This window comes from Eubalaena glacialis, chromosome 8, assembly GCF_028564815.1.
Source record: "Eubalaena glacialis isolate mEubGla1 chromosome 8, mEubGla1.1.hap2.+ XY, whole genome shotgun sequence".
In the NCBI taxonomy this organism is placed as follows: domain Eukaryota; kingdom Metazoa; phylum Chordata; class Mammalia; order Artiodactyla; family Balaenidae; genus Eubalaena; species Eubalaena glacialis.
In genome coordinates, this window is record NC_083723.1 from 105166264 (window position 1) to 105187337 (window position 21074).

The 21074-nt window shown below is 45.2% G+C and overlaps 1 protein-coding gene across 1 annotated transcript; it reads left to right on the top strand.

The window, feature by feature from the left end:
- The first annotated feature begins 642 nt into the window (after nucleotides 1-642).
- On the top strand, nucleotides 643-11432 carry GARIN1A (golgi associated RAB2 interactor 1A). Its single transcript, XM_061198027.1, is given in 6 exon segments — nucleotides 643-795; nucleotides 3690-3874; nucleotides 4835-5081; nucleotides 6625-6672; nucleotides 6674-6747; nucleotides 11234-11432. Coding segments are annotated over 6 exon segments (906 nt in total).
- The last annotated feature ends 9642 nt before the right edge of the window (nucleotides 11433-21074 follow it).

The window sequence follows — 21074 nt, forward strand, 5'->3', positions numbered from 1 at the left end:
TAAACCTTTTTGGTTGGTTAATAGCCTGGTGTTAAAAAAAAGAAAAAAAAAGAAAAGAAAATTATCCCATGAGATGGGAGAGGGAAGATTGGGCTGAACTGTGGGCCCCATCTTGAGCTCTCCTGGCCCAGTGAGGGCCTGACGTTAGGCAAACAGGTCACATTTACAGAGAAAATTTTTGTGAGAGGCTTCGCCCTGAGTGGGGAGGATTGAAGGCTGTGGGTTTCCCGATAGCCTCCCTTGCTGCTGTGGCAGCTCACAGTCTGGCCATAACCTTGGGAGAGTTGTTTTCCTCATGTGTGTGGGGAGATTGACTGAAAAATGGAGCAGGCTACATTATTGCTAGTTTGTAGTGAGTAGGAAAGGGGAGAAAAACACCCTGCTCACCCCCAGTCCTTCCTTGCCTCTTCTTTTTTTTTCCCTTTCCTGTTGTTACCCAGGAATGTTTCCTGACATTCCCTGATGTCATTCCTGCCATTGTGAGCCGACAGGCCCTTCCCAGCCTGGGGGACAGCCGGTAAGTCAGGAGGGGAGGTGGAGCTGTGGAGGTAGGGGAGTGGTGGTCACACCAACACCGTGGAGTTGGGCTGGGTCTGAGTGGAGCCCCAGGGATGTTCCCCAGCCCATCCTTCCCAAGAACCAATGAGTAAAATTAGGAGCCTCCCACCTGAGGTCAGGGAACCAGGCCCTGGAGTGGAACTTGGGGTTGAAGATGGCCTCCTTTGTCAACTGATTCATTCTCCAGAATTCAACTTGTTCTCTGACTCGGTGGTGTTTGAAAGCAACTTTATCCAGGTACCCTTGTGCAGCTCAGGGCCAGCGCTCCTTCCCTTTCCAAACCTGTTCCCGGGGATTGGTCCAAAAAATGCCGAGGCCTTTGAAAGCCCTGGGGAGGAGGAAGAAGCCAGGAGAGCCAGAGAAACGAGAGGGTCTGGGTCCCAAGTTCACCTCAGTTTGCGCCTACAGCATCACGGGACTCCCTGCAGGTCAGATGCTTTCGGGAAATAGAGTTACACCTGCAGAAGGAGACAGCAGAACCCACTCTCCAGGCAGGGTTCATAGGCACCCTCCCGGGGCCGCTATTCCACACTGGCTGATTAGAGGGGATGAAGGCAGCTGTAGGAATCCCTGCTCTGAAACCCAACCTTCTTTCTGGGATATTATTATACAAATACCCTTGCATGAGACCAAGGTCCCTGGATAAATTAGCCTTGCCCAGATTCTACCATCCCCCAGAAGACTAGTAATATGACCTATGGAAGTGAGTGTTTGTGGCCTGGGAAGCATGGAGACACCAGGAGTGCGGGGCGGTCATTTCAATCCCTGTGACATCTTACCAAGGTGCTACCCCCTTCCCTCCAGTGGTCTGGCTGGTGACCACCTGTGCTCCGTTGCAGGTATGGCATAACCAGTCAGCAAGCTGTGTGAGAGGCAGGAGATGCAAAGAGAGATCAGACAGTGTCCCTGGACAAGAAGCTTGTGAATTTGTAGGTTTAAAGGACATAGTATAAAATGGGAGCTGTTAAGAAAGCTCTGTGTCGGAGGGTTTGGACCAGCTGAACCCCAAAGCATGAGCAGAGCACTCCTTCAACCTGGGCAGTTGTGGAAGGCTTCCCAGAAGACGGGGTCGTAAGCCATTGTTTGAGGTCTTGCTGAGACTTTGGTAGAAGAGCAGGGGGAGGACCTTCCAGGCAGAGGGACTTCAAGTTCCTGGGTGGAGGCAGGAGGCTGGAATGCACGGGAGGGTCTGCAGTCAGGAATCCATTCGGTGGAGTTGAAGAGTGATGAGGAGTCACAGGAGAGAGGGAGGGAACAAGTGGAGGTGGGTGTTGGGCTTAATTTGGAGACCCCTTCACAGAGCAGCGAGCTACTCTCTGACGAGGTCCCCCAAAGGTTCATGGCTCCGGGTACTCCCTGGTCCCTGCGCTGCCCCAGGGAGCTGCACAGCTGGGCGATCAGCTGGCAGCATGGGAGGCGTGGGGGGGGGGGTGTTCTTATGCCTAACACACACTCAGAGGAGAATGAGCAGTACCGTGGGAAATCCAGATTCAAGATATCAAATTCTAGTCATGTCCTTGGGTGTGAGATTATGGCGGCAGGTTTATTCTCCTAATATGTTCTCTTTGGCCTAGTATTAAAACTGTTTAGATTCTCTGGATGGACGCTAGGCGACTCAGGCAGCAAGAGACTCAGACTGTGCTAGGGAGGGGGAGAGACTGCCTGCTGAAGCTGGCCCACGGCAGAGCTAAAAGCTGCCTTGAACTGCTCCAGCCCACGTAGTTATGCTCTTCCCTCCCTTCCCTCTCCTCAGCATCACCATCACTGTCGTCACCGCCAAGAAACATCACCCGCAAACATCTATTTATTACTCTCAGTGTGTGTGGCCCTCTGTGTTTTGTAGCACATATGAATTTCATTCCACAACATGGGCTCCAAGAAATGTTACTTTTTTTTTTTTTCAAAAATCAAAATTCACTTTCCTTGGGGCACCATCTACTCATGCTTGTGGGAACTAACATTTCAGTCATTCCTGGGGCTTTCCCCTGGTCCCCAGTTCCACCACGGGCTGTGAATGGCCCCGATGGTCTTGCAAAGCCTAGGATATTGGGAGAAGGCCCTCTGGGCGTAGGGGTCACTCCTCAGATGTTCCTTACCCTGGTCCCTGTGGTTCCTTAGAGGCCACAGACCTGGTGCTTCTCTGCCCGCCCTGGAGAGTGAGGTAGGGGTGTCTTAGCTGAGACACTGTGCCCCAGTGCCAGGCATCCATCTCCCTGTCCTGCCACAGCCCCGAGTTGCGCAAGAGAACAGGTCCTTATTACACTCAAGACCCAGCAACAAGCCCGGCACTCCCTCATCTTGCGGGAAGCTCCCTAAACCTCCCTCAAGTTGGGCTGCCTGGGTCTTCTCCGTTCAACAGCTCTTTCCTCACTCTCCTCCCCTTCTGGAACTTTCTTCTCACAATCTCCCTTCCAGACCATTAGAAACTTGTGCTGGGGCTTCCCTGGTGGCGCAGTGGATAGGAGTCTGCCTGCCAATGCAGGGGACACGGGTTCGATCCCTGCTCCGGAAAGATCCCCCATGCCGTGCAGCAACTGGGCCCGTGCTCCACAACTGCCGAGCCTGCGCTCTGGAGCCCGCGAGCCACAACTACTGAAGCCCGCGCGCCTAGAGCCCGTGCTCCACAACAAGAGAAGCCACCTCAGTGAGAAGCCTGTGCACCGCAACGAAGAGTAGCCCCCGCTCGCCACAACTAGACAAGAGCCCGCATGCAGCAATGGGGACCCAACACAGCCAATAAATAAATGAATGAATGAAGAAAGAGAGAGAGAGAGAGAAAGGAAGGAAGGAAGAAAAAGAAAGAAAAAGGAAGGAAGGAAGAAAGAAAGGAAGAAAGGAAGAAAGAAACCTGTGCTGGCTTCTTACTAGTGCATCCTTTTAAAATTAGTAATGCAAAGGACACGAAGAAGGGCAGCACAGCGTTCCTGTTACCAATGAACGTAAGTCTCTCTGGGGAAACCCACAGGAAGGATAGATTCAGGTCATGACCCAGTCCAGTGTGCCACACACCTGCAAGAAGCACAGGTGCTCTAAGCCTGTCGCCAAGTTGAAGAGCCATTTTCTAGCATCTGTAACTTTCCATCCCTGTCTTCTGCTTCTCTCTGACCCATGTGCCTGGGGCTGATTTCTAGGTCACTAAGCTTGGGAACTGGATGGATGTCTGTGAAGGGTCTACCACTGTGATCCTCGGGGTGACCTCCTCGGTGCCCTCCTTGCCACTCCCCAACGTCCTCCTGATGGCCAATGTCACCTGGCCCCAGGGTCAGTTTTCCACCTGGAGCACACCTGGTAGTGCCCCAGTCATCACCCTCAGCAGGTAAAGAAAGGCTTGAGGGAGGGGCCAGAAGGGGTGGGATGAATGACTGCATTGTTTTGCAGCTGGACTTTATTTATTTATTTTTTTATTTTGTTGCCTTTGTGTATGTGTGTGTGTTTTTTTTTTTAGCAACATAATTTTTTTTTTAATTGGAGTAAAATTGCTTTACAATGTTGTGTTAGTTTTTGCTGGACTTTAGCTGAGAAGAAAGGACAGTGTTCTTTAGCTGATGAACTGTATAGACTTCATTCATTCATTTAACAAGTATTTACTTAGTATCTATGTGTACCAAGCGCTGTGCTTGGTGCTGTGGTAAAGCACCAGTCCCTGTCTCGGCCTAGTTTTTGAGAATCTTGGCTTCCTTTTGCTTATTTTTTTTTTGTCAATATCGACTTAGAGGTTTTCAAAAAAAAAAGGTGAGCGATATGAAAGTCAAATAGGATTATGAGGTGTTGAGATTGAAAAAAAAAATACTGGATGTATAGGAGACCTCTGTCCATTTTCTTAATCTTTCAGCACAGTTAATCAGGATCTAGGGAGGAGGAGACCTGAAAATAGAGCCAGAAAACCTTAGTTCCATTTCCTACTTAAGAAGAGCTAAACTTGGGTAAATCACTTAGCTTCTCTGAGCCACAGTTTCAAATTCTGTAAAATGGAATTAATACTACTTATCTTTCCTTCATCAAAGGGTTGTTGTGAGGACTAAACGAGATATCATACATCGACTCTCAGCCATTGTTATTGGTGTGGGCAGATTCTTTAATAACTGAGGCCCTGGAAATCAGAGAAGAGTCGGTCTTAGTGATCATTCCCATTCTCAGACCACGAGCTTTCTCCCTTGGGTGTCCCCCAAGCAGAGGTGAGCGCCTAGTGAGGTTGACCCAAGCTCTAGGAAGGCACCAGCTTGGTTGATTAAAATCACTGATGCCTCTGCCATGGGAATTTCCTGATTGTATCCAGGATTCTCCCACTGAAGTACGTGGAGCTACGAATCTGCGACCGGCTCCAACGCATCCTGAGGGTTAGGACAGTGACTGAAAAGATCTACTACCTGAGGCTCCACGAAAAACACCCAGAGGCTGTGTTTCAATTCTGGATCCGCTTGGTGAAAATTCTGCGGAGAGGTCTGTCTATCACCACAAAAGACCCGAGAATCCAGTTCTCTCACTGCCTGGTGCCCAAGTTGCCCTGCAGCTCCACCGAAACAGTAAGTTTCACCAAGATCCCGCCAAGAGATCCATAGGGTCAGCTGGGAATCGGAAACATATCACCTCCCAAGAATTGATGGGTATTACGGTCTAGTGTTGTGTGGGGATGAGCAGACTTCTTTTTCAAGGGTCAATGATACGCACACACCAAATTGAGGTCTACAGACATAAAAAGTAAATTAATTTTGTTTTCCAAAAAAAGAGCTATAAAGTACTTCACTCACTTAAAAATTGTTTGCTGTTTTTTGCTGGGTTTTTTTTTTCCAGTGTTATAAAGGAATAGTGCTCACTGAAGAAAATCAGAAAATTACAGAAAAATCACCCCCACTTCTCTCCAGCCCCAAGGAATCACTTGGAACATTTTGGCATATTCCCTTCTATTCTTTCATCTTAATTTTTAATTTATATATTTGAAGACATTAAATATATATACATTTCTGAATGTTGCTTTTTTTTCCAATTTAGATTATATCATAAGCATTTTCCCATTTCTTTTAGAAGCCCTTTATATACATCATTTTGGTAATTTCATGCTATTCAGTTGTATGAATGGGTTAAAATTTACTTCACCATTCCCCTAATATCATTCATTCAGAGTTGTTTAACATTCAGAGTTGTTTCTGACTTTTTATTATTGTAACTGATGCTACAACAAGCATTTATGTATCATCCACATTTCTGATTGTTTTCTCAGAATTGATTTTTAGAAGCAGAATTCAAAGGGTACAGACATTTTTAAGGCTCTTGATACATATTGCCAGATTATTTCCAGAAAGTTCATACCAAATTATACTCTCTCCAACAATATGAGTGACTATGTCACTGTATCCTTATCACAATTGAGAAGTATAAATTTTAATTTTCTAGTATGATAGGCTGAAAAAAAGTGGATTCTCTGATTTTTCAATGAATTTGAACACTGACCTTTTTTTTTTTGCATTGGCTCTTGTGTTCTTTGGCCATTTTTCTATTGGGAGCTTTGCATTTTTCTAAATTGATTTGTAAACCAGAGCTTTTTATATATCAGGATTTTTAAGCCTTTAATCTCAAGTTTTTGCAAATATTTCCCCTAAGGATTTGCTTTTCCCTTTTAGTTTATTTAAGGATTTCTTTTCTTTTCTTTTGACCCATAGAAGGCTTTCCCAGTACCTGCTTAGGGTAGAAGGTCAGGAAGGAAAAGCTTGATAGATTGGATAGCCTTAAACCTTCCGATTTCAGGATGGAAACACTTTCCTCGTCTCATGTAAGTGGCATACTTTAGGCACTCTATCACTGTCTTCGAAAGTCAGCTCTGCTGCTCTGGTTCACAAGGTTCAGAGCCTGTGCTCTGGGCAGATGGCTACAGCAGCCCATCAGGGAGAGGAGGTGATCCTGCTAGGGCCCCATTTTTGGTCTGATGATTCGAGGGCTTGATGTTGAAGGAGCAGGTTCCCAGGACTAGGCTGGCAGACACAAGTGAGTTCCTTCAAGGTTATGGCCCGAGGAAGCCAAGGGCTATCAGGGAGCAGACCTGACCATCTGACTGCACGTTTCTCCATCCAGTCTGGAAGCAGCCTCCTGTCATCCTGCCAGTCCAGTGAAAGCTCCATGAAAGCTCTTGGCAGCCGAGCAGACCAGTGACTGTTTCTCGAATCTCTCAGAAAGGTCCCAGCTCACAGCAGACAGGTGGGTCCTCTGTGCAGGCAGCGCCGGCATCCCTTCCCGCAGCACAGAGCCATGGCGCGGGGAGGGGTGGGGGCTGGGGGGTGGGGGGCGGGGGGCGGGGGCGGGGCGGCGGTCAGTGACACCCTCTGCCTACCCATCAGTTCCTTCTCTTCACTTTAGACCTTTGCATGTGTTGTGTCCCCTTAATTTTATTATAAGCCTGTCCTTGGGAACAGGGTCAGTGGCTGATTGATCTGAATAGTCCCTAGGTAAACCCCAGTGTTTTCATATGGAAAGTGTTCAGTAAAAGGAGTGAGGGATGAATAAATTAATTCAAAGAAGGGCAATAAAGCAGGGTCATGGAGTTATATATTGACTATCTCCAGTCCCAACTCGCAAGGGTCCCTTGGGTAAGACAATCCCAAGGCCTCCTTGCCTCACTTGTCTATTCTGTAAAATGGACAGAATAGACATTAACCCACATGGGAGACCACTGCTGGCTCCGAAGTTTTACTGATCTACTAAGTCATTGTGTTAGATTCTTTCTGTAACAAGAGATAGAAAACCAAAGCAAGATTGTTCAATCGATACATTGAAGAAGTACAACTTGTAGGGTATCATCAAAATGCAAAATTTTTTCCTTTCCTTTATAATTTTTTCAGCGGGAGAAGTTGTCTTCTTGCCCCTGGATAAAAGCTGGTCTCTGGGCAGGCCCCATAGCATATATGGGCTCCCTCTTAGAATATAAAAGAGTTCTTTGGTCCCTTTAAAGTGCAAAAGCAGCATCAGTTCTGAAATTAAAACATCCAGTGCCTGAAAATTATCAAAACTCTAAAGTGGTCACATCACCCCCCTTCAGTCAGCTTGGCCTCATATTAAGATGGCCCTTCATTGTGGGGACTGGACTGTCACTCCTCTCCTCTGTTTCCTGATTTTAAAGCTGGCTTTTTCTCTCAGGAGCTTTCTTGGGTTCCTTGAAGTCCTCACCCCAATGCAAGGCGCCCGCTGAGGCCCTGGCTCTGCAGGCGTCCATGCACTCAGGCACTAGCTGTCAGAGTCCCCTCACCTTTAAGGGAGTCCTTGTGGGTAGGGTTTACAGTGGCTCCAGGCGGGCTTTTTCTTTCCGGTACAGTTGACATCTTGTCCTCAGGAAATGTCCTCTCAGGCTTTGACTGGCTACTGGAGGGAGGACTGTGCCTCCTGGACACAGAAGCAACCCCTCTTCACTCTGTCATCAAAGAAACCTGCTCTCCCGGTTCTGCCACCCTCCATGTTTCCTGGGTGGGAGTTGTGCCCTGCCACCTACTGGGTCTCCCAGACCGCAGGGGCCACTGCTCAAGGTCTCTGGGTGTTCCCAGGAAGCCTCTGTTGTTCAGCTGGAGGGGAACAAAGGAGAAGCTCTATACAAAGGACTCTCCACACATCCTCTCTCTCAGTGCTTTCATAGCCTTGCTCTGGGGCAGGGTCCCAGCTGTGGTCATGCTGGGTCCGTTCTCCCAGGTCATGGTGCACCTTTATATGTACTTTCCAGTCTTTTTTTTTTTTTCAACTTCAAGATAGTATTCTTGAATTATAATGGAAAATTTTCCTCTTTGGGTACTCTTACCATTTGTATGTTGGATCATCTTTGCGTATCTAATTACCTGCCACTTTCTTTTTTATTCTTGAAACTCTCCTGCTTTTACGTTTCTGTTTCTCTTAAGGCATTATCTGCTTTGTTTGTTTGTTTTTGTGTTCTTTCTGGCTCTAGGCTTCGTTTTGGAAGTAATTTTTATTTCTTTAGAAATGTCTAATTCTTTTCTCAGTTTTATCACCGCATTTATAAATCTTTTATTTATATTTTTTTATTTTTATTTTTTAGGCTGCACCACGCAGCTTGTGGGATCTTAGTTCCCCAACCAGAGATTGAACCCGGCCCTCGGCAGTGAGAGCACAGAGCCCTAAACACTGGACCACCAGGGAATTCCTATAAATCTTTTAAATTCTGACTTAGTTGTTCTTTCATATGTTCTGTCATTGTCTTAACTTCTTTTAGCTCATTTTGAAATGCTAGGTTGCACTTTTCATTTGTTTTGCAGGCACATCTTTTTAGTGTGCATTCATTGTCTGTAAGGATTTATGATGCTTCATAGCCTCTTTTCTTTCTTTTTTTTTTTTTTTTTTTTTTTTTTGGCCGCCTTGGGCGGCATGCAGGATCTTAGTTCCCAACCAGGGATCGAACCCGCACCCTGCTGCATTGGCAGGCAGAGTCTTAACCACCGGGGAAGTCCCAACCTCCTTCTTCCTTATATAATTTTGTGTTGCCTTGGATTATGATCTCTGATGTGAACGGTTTTCCAGAACCTTTGTGGGTGAGAGGCTGGTCAAGGCAGCTTTCTGGTTTGGGCTCCAGAGCTCCCTCTTGTGTCATTTTTGTGAAGTGTTTATGGCCTTGTATTTTTTAGGATTCCAGGGCTGTGTTCCTCTCTCCTATCTTTCCCTGACCTCTCTTTTCCTTTGCTTTTATTGTTCCTGTCCTACTCAATTTGGATTCCATTTCCAGTGGTTTTTCCTTGTTTGAGGACGCATCCTGCAAGGGAGAGTGTTCTGGTGGTTTTGAGAGTTCTTAAGGCACGTACTTCACCAGCCTCTTCAGACTGTACCACGGACCCCTTGCACTTACTTCCAGTTTCCTTCTTCTCAAATTGGCTGGCTGCACTTTCCACTGAGAAGCTGCGGGAGATGTAGGAGCTCTTCTGTTTACAGGCACATCAGATGCCCTGTTGCTTCTCTCTGCTTCCTCTCACACAGATACTGATACCCTGTGGGCCTTGGAGCTGTCTGTAGCTGTAATATTTTATCTGAGCTTTTCTCAAACAGGCCTTTATCTGTGGGACTCATGTTGGCCTAAATTGGAGGGGCAGGGGTTAACCCCAAAGAGCCATTGTAAGTTTGATTCCATATCAGAGATATTACTGACTCAGGAGAAAAAAAAAAATTTTTTTTTAATGTAGATTTTATTTATTTATTTATTTTTGGCTGTATTGGGTCTTCGTTGCTGTGCACGGGTTTCTCTAGTTGTGGAGACCAGGGGTTACTCTTCGCTGCAGTGCGTGGGCTTCTCATTGCAGTGGCTTCTCTTGTTGCCGAGCACGGGCTCTAGGCGTGTGGCCTTCAGTAGTTGTGGCACACGGGCTCGGTAGTTGTGGCTCGTGGGCTCTAGAGTGCAGGCTCAGTAGTTGTGGCACACGGGCTTAGTTGCTCCGCGGCATGTGGGATCTTCCCAGACCAGCGCTCGAACCCGTGTCCCCTGCATTGGCAGGCGGATTCTTAAGCACTGCGCCACCAGGTAAGTCCAAAAGTTTTTATATTAGTTTCTCAGCTTGGAAGTTCTTGTACCATATATCGTTTCAGACCTCAAACCAGTATTGGGACAGTCTCAAAGATAAGAATTTTCAGCAGAGACTTTTGTTTTGACCCAGAATCCAAGTTGATATAGATGAGCTTGTGACACTGGATGGATTTCTTTCTGGTGTCTCTTTTTGCCGAGAAGGTGGCTTTGAAAGTCCTGGACTTATGTAAATACCTCAGTTAATGCCCTACCTAGCTCGAGCCCAAGACTTTATCTCCTGTGTCTCATGGCCATAAAAACCCAAGGCCTGGGTCACCAAGACTGGCCAGTCCCTCAGGCAGCCCCACTTTAGCTCATACTTCACTGATCTTTAATTTTGGTCCCTGGGATTTTTACTTTACTTTTTGTGAGTTTAACAATGCATTTAAAATTGTGTAGATTATATTTTATCCATCCAGCATTTCTAGGTGTTTTGTGGCAAAGACATTTTTAGATTATTAGGCCATATTGCCATTCTCTGGCTAAATAACCCTAAAATTAATTTCATTGGAAAAAAAAAAAAAACTCACTGTACTTATCTCTGAATAGTAAGTGTGAGTGATTTTTATTTTCTTTTGGGTGCTTTTTTATAGGTGTTTTTTTTTTTTCATTTAAAATAAGCATGTATTTCACTTGAAATCAAAATTTTAAAAAAATTTTAGCCCAGTGTGTGTTTTTCTAGACACACAAGTGGTTGTGATTTTTTTTTCAGTTGTTATTGTTTTGGAGAACTGTCTGAGGGTTTCTTTGCACTTATGCTGATACCTGGCAAGCTATAGTGGGCATCAGGCAGATCCCAGTGGCAGGACTCCCAGGTCCTGCTTTTGACTCATAACATGTTACATTCTCAACACATAAAAGCAAGGCTTAAGATTTGGAGGGGTATCTGTTCCGCTTCAGCAGAGATGCCTTCACTCCAGCCTCCCTCCCACTTGGCTTTCTCTGCTCAAGTTGCTCGTAGGTACCTCACGCCATAAATACGTGTTGTCACTGCCCATCATTTCCATATTTAGACCTAGGTTTAAGGCACTCATGCTGGAAAAGATGTAATTTTAAAAGTTTTAAAATTAGATTCTTAACAGTGCTTTCTTTTTCTTCTATTGCTTTCAATGACCCCGATATCCTGGGCTACTCCAGAAACACCGATACCACCACTGAAATAGACAATTTCAACTGCTACGACAAGACACCCTCTCCAGTGGCATCCCCTGTCAATTCGAATATACCCATGAGAGCCACCTTGAGCCACAGTCTCTGGGAACAAGAGAATCCAGAGGAGTACTTCCTGCAGGCTCCTGTAGCCAGTTCCCTAGGAGAGAACTTCCTGGGACCCTAACACCTAGCCAAGACAGGGTCATCGTCCCAGGCTTCATTCAGTACACTTGCTACAACCTTCTATAATGCTCTTTTCCTATTGTGGCCCAGATGACCATGGGAGAGGTAAGATGGTGTTTATAACAAGGTGCTTCGGTACTTCCACCAATAAACCTCCAAGTGAGTCCCTAATTGTTGTAGGTTGTGCTATGGGGGGTGGAGGTGGGGAGGGGCTGGAGAAGGACTAATTAGGAGCAATAGCTCACTCCTTGGGGAAATAAATGGAAAAAACATTCTGTTAGCTCAGTTGAAACCCCCAAACAGCCAAGCAAAGCCAAGAAAGCCAGTCCGGAGGAAAGGACCTCGGGAGAAATCCAACTTCCTCTTACAAAGGGATAGGGGCAAACAGAGACAGGGCTGCTACAAGCCCAAAGTGAAAGAATCCTGAGAATGATGGCGATCAACTAGGAGATGTTTTTGTGTTGCCCCACTTACCTCAAACAAGAACGTGAGTCTTCCTGCCCCATTCCCTGTGTTAATGTAAAGCTGTGAAAGCTCATCCTGGCCATGCAAACTTTGGTTGCTAATGAAGATGGGGCTTCTGTCAAGGAAGATGGTGACCACCCATCACTGGAAGTCCTAATTGATTGACTCTTCCTACCCAGGACCTAATGAAACCCAAGTGGAAGACACAGTGTCTGTGTATATCAGGGATAGAACAGGACCCTTGACCAACCTCTGGACAAATGGGGAATACTGACTTGAGAAATACTACCACAACATTCAGTAGGCATTTATCAAGCTCCTGCTAGGTGTCAGACCCTGCACTAGTTGCTGGGTATATTAGAGAGAACAAGACAGATGGACATGATACTTGCCTTTAGGGAGCATATGGGAGAGATACTGAGCCCTGTTTTGGAGACACAGGAAAGCCATTTAGGTTGACATGATGTTTGAGCCACCTGGTCTGCAAATCAAGGCTGGAGGACCTGCTTCCCTATAGTTCACACGCGGGTAATACAGTGATGGAAGGAGAAAGAACATGACTGCCCTCCCCTTGTGCATGCTCAGTTGGGCTGAGTGGTAAATCCTAGCTAGACTGGGTCAGAAAAGACTCTGAGCTGAGAGGATGCCTAGTGTTTGTTGATTTCTTCCTGCCTCCAATAAAAATTAAAACAAGTAATTTCCTTTCTGCATGTTACAATCAAACAAGCTGAGCATTGTTGGTGCTGGTGAGGGACATCTAGAAGCAGAACTTAGAAAAGACTAATGTGAAGGGTGACCACCCTTCCCAATTTATGCCTGTTGTTCTAGTATCATTATTAATGTGTACGCATTCCACTCTCAAAAGTATCCCTAATATGGTGTGTTTACAAACATTTAGGAGATCTCCATCCTCATTTCTATTGCCTTGGTTTAAGCCTCCATCAGCTCTCACCTAGATTATTGTGGTAACCCCAATTGGTTTCCCAGATTCTGTCATCACTGTAACAATAATAGCTAATTTCATTAGAAACTTACTATATGCCAAACACTATGCTAAGACTTTACAAAGATCACTTAAGCGACACACTCATTAGGATGTAGATACTCTATGATCACATTTTACAGATGATGAACCCGAGCCACAGTAAGGTTCAAGAACTTGCTTAAGGTCATATAGGGAGCGAGTAGCAGAACCAGGGTCTGAACCCAGTCCGTCTAACTCTGAAGTTCATACTCTTATGAATTCGATTTATTCCCAATCCATTTCCCATCTATACTTCTAAAAAGCCATCTTTCTGAAACATAAATCCATCACTTCACCCTTGATAAAAGCAAACTCTTTGATACAAAATGACCAGGCCTATCTCTCCAGCCTCTCCATTGGCCACTGCTCCCCTTGAACCTCATGCTTCCACCATGCCAAATTTCTTGTGGTTTCCATAATACACCGTGTGTTTAGATAGTGCAAGGATGTTGCACATCCTTCACTGTATTCAAATACCTGTCCTTGCATTTTCTACCTGTTGCTCTCATGATACTTGTCCTATTGATGGAGTTCTTCTATGCTACCATTGTGCCCTGCGCGTGCCCATTTTACAGCATTTCTCACACCACTGTCGTTGCTTACCTGTCTGTTTCCTTGGTGGGACTATGAGAAGAGATACCATTTTATATTAAAGTTTTCTGATTGCCAGTAAGAGAAGCTGACTCTAAACCAAAAGGAATTTATTGGAAAAATATGAGTTGGCTCACGGCATCAAAGGGACAGCTGAAAAGTCAGTCTTGGAATGCACTGACACCAGAACAGCTCTGGGGATTCAGGTAAGGATGGCTAATTGAACATTTCTTCAAATGCTGCAGCAGGCTGGGTGGTTTCCCCAAAAGAAATTGAGGGCTGTTACAAAAGAACAATTAGGGGAATGGATGTCTGGTGGCTGATAATAACAAATGTCCACCACAGTCTGACTTTGTGTTCAGAGAGGCACTCTGCCGTGGCCTCAAGCATCTCTGTATATCCTTGCTGAGGAAGCCAGATTTCAAGGCCTAACTGTCCTCTGACCTTGAGCCATTTGTGTAGCTAGTCACATAGATAGTTAAATAGATCAAGGTGACTAACACATGACTACCTTACGATGACTTGCTCTTGGGGAAGGACACTGGTTTGGTTACTGTTTAGTTACTGTTTGCTGAGCCCTTAGACCTGGGTTCCTCAGCTGCAATGCAATCCACTGCAGGCATAGCCCTCACCTGGGCCCATGTTGCCCTGTGGGGATTGGGGGCCTGGCACTGCCATGCTGTTGCTCCTGCTGTTTGCTGTGCTGTTATAACAAACTGTCTTGCTTTGATCCATTGACTCCTTTTTTTTTTTTGGCTGCATTGGGTCTTTGTTGCTGCACGCGGGCTTTCTCTAGTTGTGGTGAGCGGGGGCTACTCTTCGTTGCGGTGCACAGGCTTCTCACTGCGGTGGCTTCTCTTGTTGTGGAGCACGGGCTCTAGGTGAGCAGGCTTCAGTAGTTGCAGCACGTGGGCTCAGTAATTGTGGCACACAGGCTTGGTTGCTGGGCAGCATGTGGGATCTTCACGGACCAGGGATCGAACCCGTGTTGCCTGCATTAGAAGGCGGATTCTTAACCACTGTGCCACCAGGGAAGTCCTGATCTATTGACTCTTGCTGTCTACTTTGGGCAACTTTGGGCTTTTGGTAAGTCCATCTGATTGCTTCCTTAGTCGCTTTCTTTGGAGTCATTTTTTTGTCTGTGACTATTCATAATACTATGTACATTTAGATAGAATATAGATTTAATCAAAGATAGCAAGAACTGTATTTGGAGGATGGGTGAAAGGCAATTGTGTGGAGGTTGGCGGGAAGGTGTGGGAAAGGAGGGAGGTGATAAAGAATACATCTTCATCTTTTATAGTTGGAAATCAGTAGCTAATACCCAAAACTGAAAAATCAAGAAGTAACAATGTAAGTGTGTTTTTGAGAGATCCAAGGATAACTATTCAAAGAAATATCTAAAAGAGTTTAGTTATTTCTGAGAAATGAATGAGGTAATGGAGGGTATGTGGACAAGTGACTGCTATTTTTTTTTTTGGCTGCGTGACATGTGGGATCTTAGTTCCCCCACCAGGGTTTGAACCCACACCCCTGCAGTGGAAGCGTGGAGTCTTAACCACTGGACTGCCAGGGAAGTCCTGTGACTGCTATTTTTGATAACAGGCCTTGATTTGACTTTGTATACCATGTTCATGTAAAATGCTGATGAAAATAATTTAAAAATTAAGATAAAATAGAAATTATACAGGAGAAACTTGCATCTTGCTATGCAGTTTATGAACAGAAATATTGGCTGTACAGCTGAGGTCCCTCTGTCACCCTCCTCAGTTAATCAGTTAGGTCCTCAGTTCCTTGAACCCCAGAGGTGATGATTATTATCCTGAATTTGCTGCTTATAATTTACAATTAAAAAAAAAAAAAAAAAATATATATATATATATCCTTTTAGAAGGCTCCCTGCCCTTGTGTGTACCCCTAATCCTCCCTCCCCTTGAGTGTAGGCTGGATTTAGTGACTTGCTTCTAATGAATAGCAAGTCACTTTCAAGTGGCTTGGATTATAAGTCTGTACTTCCATTTTGCTGGCATTCTCTCTCTGGCTGTTCTCATATGCTTGGTCCAATAGGGAAGACCACCTGGCCAGGAAACAAGGGTGGCCTCCAACTAACAGCCAGCGAAGAATTGAGGCCCTCAGGCCAACAGATGGTAAAAAATTGGATCCTGTCAACATCACGGGGTGAGCTTGGAAGTGGATCTTACTCTAGTTGAACTGTAGGGTGATGGTGATCCTGGCCAATACTTTGATTACAGTCTCATGAGAGACCCTGGGCCATCACCTTGATTGCAGCCTCATAAGAGATCCGGAAGCAGAGACCCCAACTAAGCCATGCCTGGATTCCTGTCCCATGGAAGCTGTGAGATAATAAATGTGTGTTTTGGGGATAAACATATGAAGTTTTGGGAGTAACCTATTATGCAGCAATAGATAACAGATATGTATATCTATATATATCATTATGTATCTCTATATCTGTCCATATATTATATCTGTATATCTATCTACCTACCTACCTACTTACCTACCACCTACCTATCTTTGAGTGGTTTGTAGGTGGTTTTACCCACGTGCATGTTTCGGATAGGGATAAAATGTTTAGACAGATGATGTTATATTCTGTATGTTCCTCTGAAACAGTTTTTTTACTCAACATAGAATCTGAGGCATTCCATTTTGACTGGCAGACTACACAGTAGCCTTTTGGGTCCCCCCACTGTTGTTAACTCAGAGTCCCCATGGTCCCTGAATGTTTGTGCATTTCCCTTTTACGAGGGCACATTATCTTTGTCAGTGGCTTAAAGTCTCTTTGGGGATGCCCAGGAGAAAGATTCATAGTAGGTGCTCTATGGTGTTTATAACAGGGTCCTTGGTTAAGGGTTCCGGCCTTCCCTTCATTTGAGGAGCTCTGGGTCTGAGTATTGACTGAGGCTTGAAAAGTGGTGAGCAGCCATGATTCTGTAACCATATTCCTCAGAGCTAGCTATCATCATTCTTTTGATGACGCAAATGACCTTAGTCACTGCCTATCAATTTTATTCCTAGAGAACTTAAGTCAGCCCTGATTTTTTTAGTTGTCAACAGCCAAGTCTCACTAGTTCAGGCATAAAATGAACATTGGACAGGCTATCCAATAGCTGACACACTGTCCAGAAAGGTAAGAGAGAAATGGCTTGAAGGCTTATGCAGCCAGGACAAAGAATGATGGCCCAACCACAGCAGGACTGCTCCAACAAAGACCCCACTCCCCACTATTGCACATACACTACAGCCCCCACCAGTGACCCTGGGCCAGGAGTCTTCTAAAATCAGACACTTCTACTGCCACCTGGCCCAGAAAACAAGACTCTGTGCAGTGCTGACTTCCTTATGTTCTCACTCCCAAGCAAGCGAGTCTGCTTGGGAGAACCCAGGTTGCAGGATGTACCTGCGCTGAAACAGAGTCTAGCTAAGTAAGGTCTGGCTTCCTCCCAGGCGAAGTAAAACTCACAAAGTGTAAATCCCCAAATAGAAGTACCAGCAGCCAGAAGCCATGAAAAATGTCCCCAAAGCACCCTTAATTAATTAACTACAGACCCAGATCTCAAAAGGTCAAACCATTCTCAGCTCTGATTACCAAGCCTGACTATGCTTCTGCTCCTGGAGTGCTCCCCAGAATCCTCTTTTCTCCACCGAGATCTCCACTGGAACCCATTTACTGGCTTGCAGAGAGCCTATTAAACATTCTAATGCTTTCTCAAAACCTTGGAGATGTACAAGTATTCAGGGTCTTCTCAAAGGACAGAGTTGGATGAGGACAGGTACATGTTAGATGAGTCAGTATTCTTGCCTCCCAAAGCCTTTGAATTCCTCTTTCTACATTGTATCAAGGAATTTCTGGCCTCTCACTGTTCTTTTTTTTTTTATGGGGGATTTTTACACTGAAAGGACATTTGCCATCACTTGTATATTTTACACATTTTTTTTTTAATTTTTGAATTTTATTTTATTTTTTTATACAGCAGGTTCTTATTAGTTATCTCTCATTGTTCTTTAACGTGAATTGCGTTGCATCCAAGCTCACTTTAACCAACACAGGAAACTATTAGAAACATACAGAGCTGTGAGAAATAGCACAATCATTACATAATCTCTGGGAAGAGCACCCATATCAGTAAAATCAATCCTATCTGAAATTATGTTCTCCCTCTTTGGTGGAGTGCCTTAAAATTTATTCTAATAGATACTCCCAGACTTTACAGATACAAATTGTCAAATTTCTACAATATGTTTTCCTGGGTAAATACTTTTTCTTCCCTACATTTATTTCTACACTTATCTACCCAACACCCACTGGACATCGTGGAATTGAATTCTGGTTATCAGCCTCCTAACATTGAGGGGAATTTTTAGCATCTTCCTGCAAGAAGGGAAAGGCTTCCTCTCACAAGGGATAGGCAGTGGGAAATTTCCAGAAGGATTTGAGGATTTGGGTCTTCCAAGTCTTGTCAGCTGTTCCTGTTCCAGTTGTTAGAGATTCACTCTGTTTCATTGTGCCTCTCTTTTACATAAAAGACTGGATTGAAGCTGTGACTTCGGCAGTCTTCAAAATTCAACAACCCAAAGAACCAGATTCTGAGTTCTTTGAAATTTTTTTCTCTTTCTTTGAGTTATTCAGTGTCATCAGAAGCACCCATTGTACCCCAGTGTCCTGGAAGTCTTCATACCCTTTATATTGTCCTAAGGCAGCAGCCACCTTGTTCCCCCAGATGCCCTCAGCCAACAAATGGTCCTCATTATCAACAACTTATAATTTAATTAGCTGTGGGCCATTGACAGTTAACTTCCCCTCCCAGAATATTGCTGGAATCTTGCTGCATTCTATTCCATATTGTTAGGGTAATTAACTCCCTGGGGACCTATAACCTGCAATCCACTCTCTAGTACCAATTTCGATATCAGAGTCCTTCAGCTGCAAGCAATAGGAACTACTCTATCTTCGGCAGAAAAAGCTGGGGTTTTGTACCCACCACACCATGCCATTGGAGGCTGACTCACAGAATCAGAGACAATTGGAGAAACAGGCTTAGAAAATGCAGACCCAGAGCAGCACCAAGGATGTAGGACTTGGATTTAATGTACACTTTGTTTGGGACACTGTCGCTGGCTTTAATGTCTCCACCATGTTTTCTGTCCTTGTGGCTTTCCATTTAACATTCAATGACCCAGGAACCTAGCTTTTGCCTTGTGCCTACCTGTGCCAGTTACCTTCCCTTTTCCCTCCAAACTCACTCTCTCCCTTCTCCACCCTCTCCATGCCCCAGAATGCCTATGGTTCCTGACTGTTGTACAAGTTGATCTGTATAGCCTACATCAAAGGGCCCGTTGCCTGGGGTCTCCAGGTGGGTTTGGCCAGTGGGAAGTCCAGGTAGGAGATCAGAGGGAGAGGGGAGGATGGGGTCAAGACAATTATTCCCTCCCTTGTAGTAGCATAAGGCTGGCTGTGTGTCCCTTAACAGAAGAAAACTGCTCCTCTCATGGCAGCCTCTTCCAGTCAACTATCCCTTTCTGGTTCCAGTAACCATTCCCTCCCCTCACCCTTCAGGTCCATTATGGACTTAGCTAACTGGATGCCCCCTCCTGAATTTTATATCTTGAGCAAGGATGTCGCTCATCCCCACAAACGAAGGTGTGGCAGTGGGGGCAGCATCCTGACCAGGCACTGCTGGCTATGTGACAGGGGCCGGGCATCCATCCAGCTTATTGCTCCTCTTTTGATTCCTGACAAGAACCCAAAATCCCCCGAGTCTGGTTCCCTTAACTTTCAGCTGTTGTCAAGACCTCCCAATAGTCTTCCAAAGAATTCTCTTTGGCTTAGGTTGGCCTGTCATTTCCTGTGCCTACAACCATGAAGTCTAATTGATGTGCTGCTATCCCCAGAAAAGTGGATGCTATGTAAACATGGCAACCACAGGTGTCTTACTCATTTGTGTTTCCTCCAGTGCCTGGTTCCTGCCAGGTACCCAGTTAAAGGTTGTTAAGTAAATCCATTTCTGCCACAGCCAGCTCCGGCTGCCCCATGTTGTTCCTCCCCGCAAACGAGGGAAGAAACTATAGGCTTTGCTGAATGAACTTAGTGAAACTGACTTCCCAGAGACTATTTCTTAGATGAAAATAACACAACATAAGGGATTGGTAAAGCTTTTAATGGCCAATAAACACATCATTTAAAAGGGAAAAGGGATAAAACATTGTTATCCAGAGTCATTTAGAGCCCACCAGGACACGACATTTGCAAAAACAATCCCCCAAACAATGTAAGAATGCATCTTAAAGTTTCTGAAATGGAATTCAGAGAAAAGAGAAAATGTCCTCAAGGAATAATACCAAGATGGACCCACTTAAAATGTGTGATGGAAGTGAGATGAAAGCTTCACAAATGCCCTCGTAAGTCTCAAGAGAAATAATCAACAGTGGGTCCATTAAGACTCTAGTGGTATTGATGAGACAGCAGGTAGGGGAAGCAGAGAACCTGGGGACAGTGAATATGTAGAAATGAGAGGTCCTGACCTGCATCCTGGGGCCACCAAGGGATCCACTAATTAACTCTCAGAACCACAGGCCATTGATTTAGAAAACAAAACAAAACATGTCTTATCTTCAGCAAGAATCCTGTTGGTCAGTTTAGCCAGAATCCTCCTTACCCCTGATGCTTCCTCTTAGTAATTTTCCATCCACTTCTCCTCACCCTGCTCCTTGGCTATAAATTGCCACCTATCCATCCTGCATTCAGAGTTGAGCCCGATCTCTCTCCCCAGCTGCAAAATTCCATTGCGGTGGTCCCTCTACCTGTTGTGTTAGTCCCCCCACCCCTCTTGTCCCAAATAAAGTCTTCCTTATCTTGCTTAAAAAAAAAAAAAAAAAAAAAAGCCCACAAGGGGTCAATCTTGAGAAATCCAACACTATGGTTTCAAAAGAAAAACAACCACTGAGAATGGTAAAGCTTCATAAAATGAGCATTTAAAATGAAAATCTAGGGACTTCCCTGGTGGCGCAGTGGTTAAGAAATCTGCCTGCCAGTGCAGGGGACATGGGTTCAATTCCTGCTCTGGGAAGATCCCACATGCCGCGGAGCAACTAAGCCCGTGCGCCACGACTACTGAGCCTGCGCGCTAGAGCCGGCGAGCCATAACTACTGAGCCTGTGTGCCACAACTACTGGAGCCCACGCGCCTAGGGCCCGTGCTCCGCAACAGCAGAAGCCACCGTAATGAGAAGCCCGCGCACCACAACGAAGAGTAACCCCCGCTCACGGCAACTAGAGAAAGCCCGCGCGCAGCAACGAAGACCCGATGCAGCCAAAAATAAATAAATAAATAAATTTTTATATTAAAAAAATTACCAATGACAATTAAAAAAAATAATAAATGAAAACCTAGAATTATTAAGGCTAAGGCCACTTTCAGGAGCTATATAACTTGAATGGAAACAACCAGAAATACAACAATCTAGAAATACCCCGAGAGAGGATGGTTCAGGTTTTCGAATCTGTCTCTGATTCCTGCCTGACTTAGGATAAATCAACTCA